Consider the following 12,149-nt stretch of genomic DNA (forward strand, 5'->3'; position numbering starts at 1 on the left):
TGTTGAAGTGTTGTGCCTTCTGTGCCCAGCAGCTCTGAAAGAAGAAAAGGGTGTTCAAGAGGGATTTCTCTGTGATTGTCCATGCATTATTTATGTATGGTACGCATTCATCTGCTGCCTGTGTGCAGGTGTTACTCTGGGCTTCAGTCATATTTCTCCAGAGTAAACTCTTGGACTTTCTCTTAAGTATTTCTTTCAGAGGCATCTATTTTTAGCTCTACCCTTGAAAGCTTTGTGTTTAGGGATGCTATTCCTGTTGTCTTATGTCACCCTTGTGTCAGTTGTTACTGATGCTATTAGCATCCTGCCAGTCACTTGGTGGTGTAATCTGTGTCCTGGCTTCAGATCCTGTCTCTCTTGGCGATTAATGCATTCAAGTCATTTGAAGGCCAAACATAATGTTTTATGTAAGCTATGTAAGCTGATCATCCTGTGAAATGCTAGGACAATAAAGGCCTTGCAGTCACTAACCTCCATTGTAGGAAGTGGGAAACTAGGCAGAAGGTGCAATCTCTATCTTTGCACATAAATTATGTAACTTGCTGGGCCTCACCTTTCTCACCTATGAAAGCAGCTAGAAATGAACTGTCACCTGGTGTTTCAGCTGCCATGCCTTGCATATCTGACCTTGCCCGAGTTGTGTTCACTGGGAATGCTGCAGCAAACAATGAGGCTTGATGCTGTTATCATTCCTTCTCTATGGCTTCCTTTTGCTTTATGGTTGCTTTGCTCCATTCAGTGTTTGAGCTATTTGTCCTTTTCAAGATTCTCTGGTACTTCCCTCTAGGTTGCCTGGTACTCTTTCACTAGAGGAGATGAATTGAATGTTGATTAGTGGTCATGTTCTTCTCACTCAGCAATTTCAGTCGATGACTTGTTGCTTTCTTCTGTATTTTCTTCAAAATTCCTGCAGTTCTCCCAGTATCACTAAAGTTGCTGTTATAATTTCAAACTGTACTAGACATGCACAAAAGCTTGACAGTCCTGACGTTGACCAGTTGAGGATTAAATAGAAATGTTCCTTATCACTGACTTGGTGTATGTCATTGCCCAACCCCTTCTTCCTGCAGCTTGCTGTCTAGTCTGAGACAAGAAGCTGCTGGAATTTGGGGATTTGTGATAGCACCTTGTGTGGAGCACCTTGGGCCATGGGGGTTCAGACTGGAAATTCTGAACCTCCAGGAAATACTAATAGAGGGACATTTATTCCTGCTACAGAAAGTGAGATCCTTCTACAGATCCAGTAGAAGAAGGTTGCTGCATCCCACAAGGTCTAGTTATGCGGGAAATAAGCTTAAAATTCTCTCTACAACTTCTGTAGAAGAAAATGAAACTGCTACTGTTTGATACTTTTAATGCAAGCAATAAGTTAAAAAAGGTTTGAATTCTTCATTCTCCAGTCTCATGTCTGTTACCCAGGTCTTCATCAGAAATCTGTTGGATTTCTGCTGTGCTTTCCTGGGATAAATGGAAGTTAGACTGTGTCTAATAACTGGCAAGTGTAGCTTTTTATTTTTGTTTGGTGTGTCAATATTAAATTGCAAGGGTATTTGGCAAACTGGTTTTTTGTATGTTGCTATAGCAAACCTGTTGTATCTTGGAAGAGTTCTTGGAGTGTATGTAGCAGGAATACTTTTCACTTATGTCAACAAATCTGTAGAGGATGTTGCGTCTCTAGACTTGTTTGTTCCCTTTCTTTCAATTTATAAAGGCACATTCAGTCTTTGATATAATTTTCTATTTTGGGAAGAATATGTTCTGTTGAACTTTTATTCCCTTCAGAATGCCATGACTTTGGAGTCAGTTCATTGCCTGTTTTAATGTGATTTGTGTTGTACTAGATTTTGTCTAAATAGACTGAAATATTTAGACTGATAAAAATATTTTTAGGAAACACAGTTCCTTTCCAGTATTCGTTGCTTGTGCTTGTTCCTGAACACTTTGTCTTAAACTTTTTTCTGCCCTTCTAACTCTGACTAGTTTATTATAGTCCAAGAGCAGCTTCTGTATGCTCACCTCTGTTATCTTGGATCAGTATTCACCCATGCAGTTTTCTGGCTGTGGGGTTGTTTCTGCACTTTCTTACTGCTTGTCTTTTGCTCTTGCATTTTTTTTAGAGCCTCCATTCCTGACACGTGATTAGAGAGCTGAACACTGGGGTAGGTGGGTGGGAATAAAGGCAGAGGCACAGTTTGTCTCAGCTGATTGATGGCAGTGTCTTTGGTCTGAAATATCTCCCCTAGTTATTGGTGTGTCATGTGAGTGAGCTTAGTCACACCAACGACTGCGCGTGCGGTTTGGAATTGCTGCTACTGGATCATTCCTGGCACATCCTCTCTAGTGAGGTGTTGCTATGGGAAGGCCTCAAAACACTTTGAAATGACTGCATGTTAAATGATAATATGGAAACACCTTTATGTGTTTTAAGGAAGCTAAAACTGTTCACATTGGGATTGAGCACAGCAAGGCTCTGGTTTTGCTGCCATAACCTTGTGCCGGCACTTTTGGAAGCCCACAGGACTCTGGGGCTCAGGTTGCAGTGAGAGCTGGGTGCTTATCTCACATGCAATCTTGGGGTTCTTGTTTATCTTCAGGATTTGTGATGTTGAATTCACTTTTACAAAGAAGGCAAAGAAAAAGGGTGTAAGATTTTCATGCAATGTCCTTTGGAAAGATGTGGACTCAGAATTGTGTCTCCTTCCAACTGGGTAAGGAGAAGCTCCTTAATTGCCTTCTGAGATACATTATCTTACTTGAAATATGGTAACTGCTTCTGTCAGGAGGTGAATGATCATGTGGGGAAGATTTCTAGTGGTTGTTGTGGCTTTTCTGGTTGTTTTTGGTATTTATTTTTAGTGTTTCCTCCCAACCCTCCCCAGCCTGTCAGCTCCATAGGCAGCCTCTGGAAGTTCTCATTCTGACCTCTGCCCATGCTGCTGAACAGTCTGCAGAGGAATGTGTTCAGCAGCTGACATAAAACTCCATGGTCTGGGTTCTCAGCTGTTTACTCTGAGCAGAACAGTTTGTCTGTTGTGTCTGGGCTCAAACACACGTAGCAATTCCTCTGCTGTGTTTAACTGCAGCTCAGAGCTCCTGCCTCAGCCTGCCATGTGCATCTTCCTGTGTTCTTGCTGGAAGGTGGAAATCACATTGAAATAGGTGTGTGGTGTAAAAGGTGTGCTGTAGCACTCAGAAGCATTTAAAGGCTCTCAGAACTGAGTGTTTTAAGCATGAGGCTTCTTCAAAATGCAAGTGCTGTGCAGAGGTGATCCTGGATGCATTAACTCTGGCATCTCTCCTATCAGACTAAGAGAAATGCAGTTTAAGCCAACCTACTATACAAAAACCTCATATTTTCAGCACTTTTAATAAATGAACAGGAGTTTTAGAAATTTCTAATTCTAAAGTTAGGAGGGAATGTTTGAGGGGAATAAGAAAAAGCCTGGTGATGTAAAAATGGGTTTGTTTCTGTCTCTGCCATGGATATTGAAAAGTGAATGTGTTAAACTGGGGTCAAAAGTGTGGGAAATGGTAAGTGCCAGCAAGCTTAACATCTTAATTACGGCCCACTTACCTGACAGGTAAGAGCTTTTCAATTTTTGCCTTTAGATTGCTGATGTCAAATGATAAATACCTTGTAAAGTGGTAATGAATGGAATGTTGTAACACTTCATTTTCATTGTTTTAAACCTGTCTTTTAAATGAATTTGCAGGGTCCAGCTACCTGTGTAGCATTTTCAAGAGATGGAGAATTATTTGCTTCTGGAGGTTCTGATGAACAGGTACCTGATTAATTTCTGAGTTATAATCTGGATTCACATTTCCTTAAAAGCTGATGCTTTTTGTTCTCTGTTGTCAATGGGGAAAGCAAAAGTGTACCCTTTATCTAGTATGTCTGGACCATGCTGAAGCAACTTGATGTTCTATTAACAACATCTCTGGAGGTCAAACCCATTTTTTTTGGTTAGTGATGTAAAACATGTAGCCCAAGAAACCCATACTCAATTGCCAAACTGCAAACAGGCCCATTGCATGAGCCTGTGCTGCAAAGATGTCCTGATTTTAGCACAGTGAGTTGCCCTGCTGAAGATACAGACAGACTTCAACCCAAAGTAGTGGGCTGAGTAAGGATCATCAGTCTTTAAAGAGCTGTGTTGCATTGATCTTAATCTCCAGGTTGGACCAGGTGCAATGCTCATCTTTAACAGCACCGTTGTGAAAAGACAGATTTGTCTAGTCACTAAGAATATAACTTTTTTTGCCTGCTGCACAGTGGAATGGCCTTATTGGTTAACTGTGCAACAGTGAAAGAAAAATGCTTGTATTTCATGCAAAGCAGTGATGCAAATTTGTAAATGAAGAATAAATGCTCCTTCTGATAACCAAATGAGCTGTCTGGATTCTTGGGTGTCTTTCAGACCTCTGAAATTGTTGATTGATTGCTCTTTAACTTTTTTAGACTTGTAGAGTCACTACTGAGGGGTTCACTCCATGGATTTCCTCTTGGTGTATTGAAGTGGCCTCTTTTCTGAAATCAGTACTGTGTAACAGAAAGCAGAGGCCTATAAGTGGGATTTAAGTTTGGTGTCCAGCTGACAAACCAGCTTAAGATCTGTAATGCTGGTCTTTGTACTAATTCTCCTTTTCCTCTGAGTCTCATGATAAATGAGTGACTGAGTTGGGGTGTGGCTGATAAATGTTAAAATGCTGAACATGGTATTTTAAAATATTTGTGGTTTTAATGGTGTATTCTTCATGTTGCTTTGAACTTCTCTTGGACATTCTAGTTTAATGATGTTCTTGACCCAAAGAATGCTGAAAGGGGTCAATTATCCATTGAGAACTCAGTCAAACTGTCTGTATTTAGTAGCATATTTACAAACAACATCCTTAATTTAATCAATGGCAAAGCTCTTCTATGGAAACTTCTTGTGGATTTGCTGATTATTCTCTGAAGGGTTGAAAAAAATGACCTATAAGCAAACTTAGATGGAAAATTTTAATGGAGTTAACTTTCTTCTGCAGGTGATGGTGTGGAAGACTAACTTTGATGCTGATGATGGTGATGTAGTGAAACCCCAGAAATATAGCAGCAGTGTGGATGGGACCCATGGCACTGTGGTAGGTCTGCAACCAGTAATTGTGGAGACTTCCTTTTCAATATCCTTGGTGCACCCTTGGAGTGTGTGACTCAGGTGGTTGAACTGTAGAATAATCTTTCTGTGCTGTTTATTTGAGCTACAAGACACCTGGTTTTTAACTAACCTTGTTTGTTTTTGTTTAACTGTACTTACTTCATAGGGCAATTATATATAATGATCTTAAAAGGAAGATAAACGTAGTGCATGTATAGATGTGTTTTTTAGTAACAGCCACTGTTTAGGAATGTGTGGTTCATAATGACAGGAATTATAGTTCACCAAAAAAAGCAGATGTAAGCTACAACTAAAGTTGGCTTTGCTAGCTGACATGACTCCTTCAGGCTGGTGTCAGTCCTGAAAATAGAATTCACAATATCTTTTCACTGACAGTCAGCAAAGACAAAAAAAAAAAATTGCTGTGTGTAGGTGTCACACATGACAAATAGGTGACATATTGTACTGGAGCTTCTTTCCTGAATACCTGGAGACATTAGTTCATATCTGTTCCCTGAATCATGTGTTGAGACCTCTGAGTTCTGACTGAACCTGAGGATAAATTCAGCAGCTGAGCAATTCAGTGATGCACTGATCTGAGTGGAACTTAGATCAGTGCTTCAGATGCTGGCTGTTACAAAAGTGACCCTTTAAAGCTGCTGCCTGTAAAAGCTGTAATTTTTGCACATGGTATGATTCATTTAAAAATCTTTATTTTGTCTTGTCAATCTTTGGATGTTTTTGATACATTTGTGTATACTTATAGGATTCTGCTGTATGTCATTACCATGGCTGGTCCTGGTTAATCTTGTTCAGCATGAGCTGTAAGCTGAAAGGCTTTCTGTGAACCAGGGGTCTGTGCATAAGTGGGCAAACTTATGCCTCAGCTGAAGGGCAGTCTTCTAGGCAATGTCTGTTGCTCTGTGGCAGTGTCTTTGACCATATCAATTTAGATCTTTACGGAAGTACTAAAGTTATCTCTCAAGCACAATGGTGTTTTTATTTAATATGGCTTCAGTCCATTGCTGGAATTATTGGAATAGCCATGGTGTTTTGGGATGAACAAGATTTGAGTTTGCAGCTCTAAGCCTGATGCCTTATGTGGAGTGCTGTGTAAAGACAGCAAACAAAACATGAGGTTGGCTAGTGTAGGGTTAGTGGGAGAGTATGGGGGGAAGCGGTCACATGAGGAAGGAGGTGAAAGTTTTTATTGATCCTTGCCTGCTTTTGGCTAAATCTGACTTCTTCCTTTTCCTCCCCTCCTGTTCTAACTCTAAAGTTATGAAGGCTATGAAACTATCAGTCCAATGACCTCTTTGTTTATTAGCCTATTGAACTGGTCTAGCCTTGAACTCTATCAGCTTTAATTTAAAATATGGCATAGTGTAATACTGGGCTGAAATATATCCTTTCTGGAAGAAAAATAACAGTTTTGGTTTGTAGCATGCTTAATGGCTTAAAAAATGTAACCAAAGTATCAGCTAATGGGAAATGATGGTAAATTTGCCTTCTTCTGTGCTGCTGTTATTGCCAGAGTATTTTATCCAGTAATCTTTACAAAAAAAGAAGAAAATGGCTGAGCTCTTCTAAAACTTAGTTTTCCATTATAAAACCTCTTAAGATGTCCATTGAAGGGAACTGCTGAGCAAATCCCTTGAACAATGCCTAGCCACCTTGAACATCTGTCCCTCCCAACACAAGTGGTCCCCTGTGGAAGAGGCTTTACCTGGCCAAACACCCAGTAGATGCTGCTGGGACCAGCTGTTTGTGTGCCACTGACAGGCAAATCTGTGTCATGTGCTGGTGGCTGACAGGGTTTGCTCTAGTGATGCTCTGAGCCTGTAGGAAACAAGGCATTCTATATTCTGAGGTATAATATGTTGGTTTGGCCCAGGTAGTCTGTATTTGCAGAGAAAGAACTGAATCCATGCTCAATTATATAGCAGAAAGATACTTTGATTTGGGGTCCTAAATTACTTCAAAGGAGTCTTTTTAAACAGTCATCCAAGTGCAAACTTTGGCTTGGGCATGCAGCATGGGAGGTGCAGAATATAGCCAGTACTATATCCTTGGATTAAGGCAGTTAAAATTGCTAAAGTTAGGAGGGGAAGAATAAATAATGTCCTCTGAGACATTTGAATACCCTAGGTTAAGATTAAATTTAAAACTGATCTGAAATGTTCTTTGCTGTTAAAAAGAAACTTATATCTGAAAATGGCTTCATTCTCTATTTTAAGTATAACCTGAGCATGAAGATTTTGGCTCCATAGTAACTTAGACAGTCATGTCAGTCTCCTCTTTTAAGTGAATGTCATGTGTTGTATCCTTTAGAAATGGATTGTGCTGGGCTCTTTAAGAGTACCACCACTTCTACAACTCACTGCAAGACTTAAATTTAAAGACTTAAATGTATTTTAATTTCTTTCTTGTTTTGAGCCAAATACTTGCTTTTTTAATAGTGAATTGCTTATTTTGGTAGTTTTTGGGTAGGTGAGATGGTTATTTTCTGTCAAATTCAGACTTGAAGCTGCCACCTGCAGATCTTGATTTCATGCCAAGGTCACCTTTTCCTTCAATGAAAAGTGAACCTACTCCTTTCTCTACTACTGTGTTAGTGTGCCAGGATTCTGCCTGTTGAATAATCCTGAGATTTTGCAGACATTTCAGGATCTAATTACATTTAAAATAGGCACAGAGGTTATTACTTAGTTTTACTACCCCTAAAATACATAAACACTATTATTGACACATCTTGAATCTGTTTTCACCCTTAAGTCCATGAGAATATTTTTCCAAGGAGAGCTTATACTGCTATGTAGCTGTGTAATTTTTTTTCTTAAGGATTGTGAAGTCACAGATATTAATGAAAACAGTGGCTGTGTAAAACCACTCAGTACAGTATCTGGTTTCTCATGGAGAGAGGCTGACTAACATGCAAGAAAGAAAAACTGAATACAGACATCAAAACTAGTTTGTCATCAAGTTGAATAGGAAGAAAAAACAATCCTAAATAAGCTGTGGGATAAGAGTCATGAAATATTGTCAAGGTTGGTGAGCTTGAAAACAAACTTGCTCCAAACCAATTTTCCCTTCCCTAGGCAGAGGGAGACTGGAGCCTTTAGAAGATTTTGGTTTCTCAGGCAGTTGGTTTAAGTTCAGTGTGAATCAGGCTATTGGACGTGTTTGTAGCAATGGACATAAACTTAAAAGTTGCTCTGCCCACCTGCTTGTGTTTCCTGTAAACTTATGAGGCTTGGGAGATGCAGCTTCCTTTGGAAGTAGAACTGATCTGTGCAAGGACTAATGCAAATGAGAGAGAAGGACACCATGGGCAGAATTGCAGTCATGGCTGGTGTGAAAGCAGAGATGTGAAAGCGTGAGAAACAACTAAAGCCGTCAGAAGTGAATTCTAAGTATGTTAGCATAGATGTGAGACTGTAAGTGTTAGATTAAAAGTAGTAGCTCTGCAATAAATGCTTGCTTTTAAATTATAGGCTAATAATTGTTGCTTTAAAGTGTTGCATAATCCCCTTGAAACCCAAAGTTCAGGGCAAGCACTCCTGGTGTGTGCAGTGGGAAGCTGATGGGAAGAAAGGAAGTCTTGCAGTCCTGTGCCTTGATCCTGTGAGTGTGCTTGCTTTGGTCTAGAATCTAAAGGGTAAATTCATGCTTTTTGCTACAATATTGAGTGGTGAGGATCAAAGGAAAGTCGGAATGAGAGGAATGGATTTTGCAGGTGATTTCAAAAGTACAAGCTCTTGTCAGTAACGGTAAGCATTTAGGTCTGTCTGGGTGAAGAGGTGTGTAGGATCAGATCAGGGGATGTGTTAGTGAACACATGTTCTGATGAGTTATGAAAACATTCAACATAGGATTTATTAGGAGAAGGTAGATAATGTATTTTATTTTGTGGGTTTGGTGGTGGACTTTTTTTTTAGAGGTACAGGGGAAGCTTTAAGTGTGTGGTTGCAGCTGACAAGAGTGTGCAAGAACACTTGTTTCATTATGGGACAGATTTGCTACTGTTGTTACTAATTCCCGGAAGGCTGTGTATAGTCAAGTGTCACAGCAAATGCTGAATGGTTGGTGTCACATGGACAGTTAGAAAGTGCTTGGGTGTGCTTGCTTATCTAAACACTGCAAATGGTGAATAAAAGCATTGTACTATAAGCTAAGTCGGTAGACTTATGAAATATTATGGAAAAGAGAAAATATGCATTGATATATAGATATGAGATATAGATTTTTTTTTTTTTTGCTCAGATTTAAACGTAAACCTTCTGGAGGCATGTTAACTGTGCAAAATGTTATTTTGGAAAGTAGGAGGCTTATGAGGAGATTTAAGCCTCAGCCTCTGTATATAACTTTTTAACAAAAAATACCTTAAAACTTGCTTATGCTGAGGTACCTCAGACAGACTCAGAAAGAGGTAAGCCCTTGATAGGGCAAATTGGCCAGAAGTGGGAATTGTCCTCTGACATTCTCTTACCAAAAAGTCTTTCTGCTCGTCTGAAATTCTGGAGCACAAATGTCTTAACTCCATAAGAGCTAAGATATTTAAGTGGCACTCAGTTGTGAAGATACCAAATTTCTAGGCATAGCTGACCTTCACAAAGGAAAGCTTGGTAAGAGCTTCTGCATTTCACCAGAAAGGACTTTAAAACAGGTAGCCTGTGACTCTTCAAATACGTCTTTCAGCTAAGACAGACATTTAGACTCTTTTGATGCTGCTGGGTTTAGAGCTTTCTCCAGGCCTTGGACTGTGCTTATTTCTTCAATGGTAAATTATCCAAAATAGTCCTAGGATTAGGACCATTTATCCAAAATAGATAGGATTGGAGGCAAATTCCAGAAAACATGGTCTGATCATAAAGTTGTCTGAAGTCCATAACTGAATGTCCAGAGCTGACTTCACCTCTCTTCTTTGCTGGTTGGGATTGTTTGGTGACCTTGGGTGCCTCCAGTGCTCAGCCCATGGTCTTGTGCTGACTGCAGCAGTTCATCCTGTCAGCTTGTCCTTGTGTAAACAAATTCCTTCTGAATTACTCATAGGCCAGATGTGCCTCTTTTTTTGACCTTTTGGCTTCCAAATTGGTAACTGTATCTAATTTTGGCATTTGTTAATACTTATGAATCCTGTTATACCTTTTTTTTTACTTCCTGTGAAATTCCTTCCTGGGAATCAGTTTCATTGCATAGAGCTGCAGCTCTTTGCAATGGGATGTGAATGTGGAATTTTATTTGCACCTTCTCCACCCCCTTCTGTTTATGTAATTTTAAGCATTGTAAGGGAGGCATCCTTTGTTTGAGAGCAGGGACCCAGTCTTCAGTCTATGGCGAAGATATGTGGTCTGCAAAATTATTATCTTTCCCCATCTGCTATCACCTTACTTTTCTGAGGATTCCCACTCCAGGAAGCTTTAGTCTGGTGCACAACTGCCTTCCTCCTGGGATAGGTAGGTAGATTGTTTACTTAAAAGAGCAACAGTGTGATGAGTACTCGAGATGTTTCCACAATTCTCTATCCTACTTGGCTGTCCAAGCAGAAGCTTTGTAGGGATGAACAGGAGCCTTGCTATGATTGATCACAGGAGCTCTTCTCTACATCCTTCTCAAGCAGGGTGGTTGAAGATGATTATCCAGGGCTGCCTCTCCCTTTATTAAAGGAAACCCACTTATCTAAGCCTGTTTGGAGATGTGACCTTGTAATTGGTTTACGTAGGAACAGCTCTTAAACAGGAACAGAGTAAAAGAGATGGAGAGCAGCCCTGAAGAGCAAGACTTGAGGATGTTAGTTGACAAGAAGCTTGACTTGACCCAGCAATGTTGACTTGCAGCCCAGAAAACCAAGCATGTCTTGGGCTGCATCCAAAGCCTCATGGGCAGCAGGCTGAGGGAGCTAATCCTGCCCCTCTGCTATGCTCAGGTGAGACCCCACCTGCAGTGCTGCCTTCAGGCCTCAACATGAGAAAAATGTGGACTTGCTGGGGTGGGTCCAGAGGAGGCCATGAGGATGATCAGAAGGCTGGAGTACCTCTGCTGTGGAGACAGGCTGAGAGAATTGGGATTGTTTAGCCTGGAGAAGACTCCAGGGAGACCTTAGAGCCCCTTCTGGTACCTGAGGGGGGACTACAGGAAGAGCTGGAGAGGGTCTTTGGTCATGGAGTGACAGGAGGAGTGCCTTGGTGAGGAAGGTGGGAGAAAGGAAAAGGCAGCACCCTCAGCTTGGCTTTCCAAGGGACTTGAATGACTGCGGCAACCTGCAGCAGCTTTGCCTGGTAGTGGATGGAGCAGCTGTACTGCTACAACTGTTTTCCCTTGTGCTCTGGTTTGACAAGATTTCTTCCAGAAATAAGAGGATCAGCTTTTAATTTCTGTCATCTTACAGTGAATAGATTTGTTCTTAGACTCTGGAACAATAAGGCAAGTCCTGACAAGTCATTATTGGTCAGAATAAAAATTGCCTTTTAAGTTCAGCATCTCAGGCTAATTAATGTAAATTCTCCCACTTAGGTTGCTGCTGTATGTGGCTTGTTTTAATGCTTGAGTCATAATTCAAATAAATGAGATTGAGGCAAGATTTTTAAAGTTTGTTTTTTTTTCAAGCTGCAGTTTTGTGCCAGCTCGGAGATGGATGAAGTTAGCTTAAGGTTTAAAAGTTTCTAAGATCTCAAACTTTTCTGCTAAAATTCAAACTTCAAGCAAGAGTAAGAACAAGTGCATGTGTTGTAGTGTCTGTGTCTGCATTTACACATACATGGCATGCATTTTTATACATGTATATAAGTAACAAAATAGCTATGCACATAATTTGTATGTTACACAGTGTGTATATACCTAATTCAGTGGAAAAAGGCAAAATTATTCTGATGACGGGAATGAGCTGGAAGCTGTTGTTCCCACTTGGGGAGATCACTGTGTGTCTTGCCTTGGAGGCTGAGGCTTTTGATGTAAAAGAACCTGTAGCTGGACAACCCAAGGCTGAGAATAAACACTTTTTTTCAATGTTTGACT

General features: G+C 40.4%; 1 protein-coding gene across 25 annotated transcripts in view; it reads left to right on the forward strand.

Annotated features, from left to right (window-relative positions):
- The window catches only part of POC1A (POC1 centriolar protein A), an 88,429-nt gene that overhangs the window by 14,061 nt on the left and 62,219 nt on the right, over positions 1–12,149 (forward strand). For all 25 annotated transcript variants that reach the window (XR_014958167.1, XR_014958171.1, XR_014958172.1 and 22 more), the window contains exons 8-9: positions 3,714–3,782; positions 5,026–5,121. Coding sequence is in view for 6 of the 25 variants with exons in the window: in XM_085590652.1 (XP_085446778.1) it covers positions 3,714–3,782; positions 5,026–5,121 (165 nt within the window). In the remaining 19 variants the exon portion in view is untranslated. The remainder of the gene's footprint in view (positions 1–3,713; positions 3,783–5,025; positions 5,122–12,149) is intronic.

Source organism: Lonchura striata, chromosome 12 (assembly GCF_050655825.1).
Source record: "Lonchura striata isolate lonStrDom1 chromosome 12, ASM5065582v1, whole genome shotgun sequence".
Taxonomy (NCBI): Eukaryota; Metazoa; Chordata; class Aves; order Passeriformes; family Estrildidae; genus Lonchura; species Lonchura striata.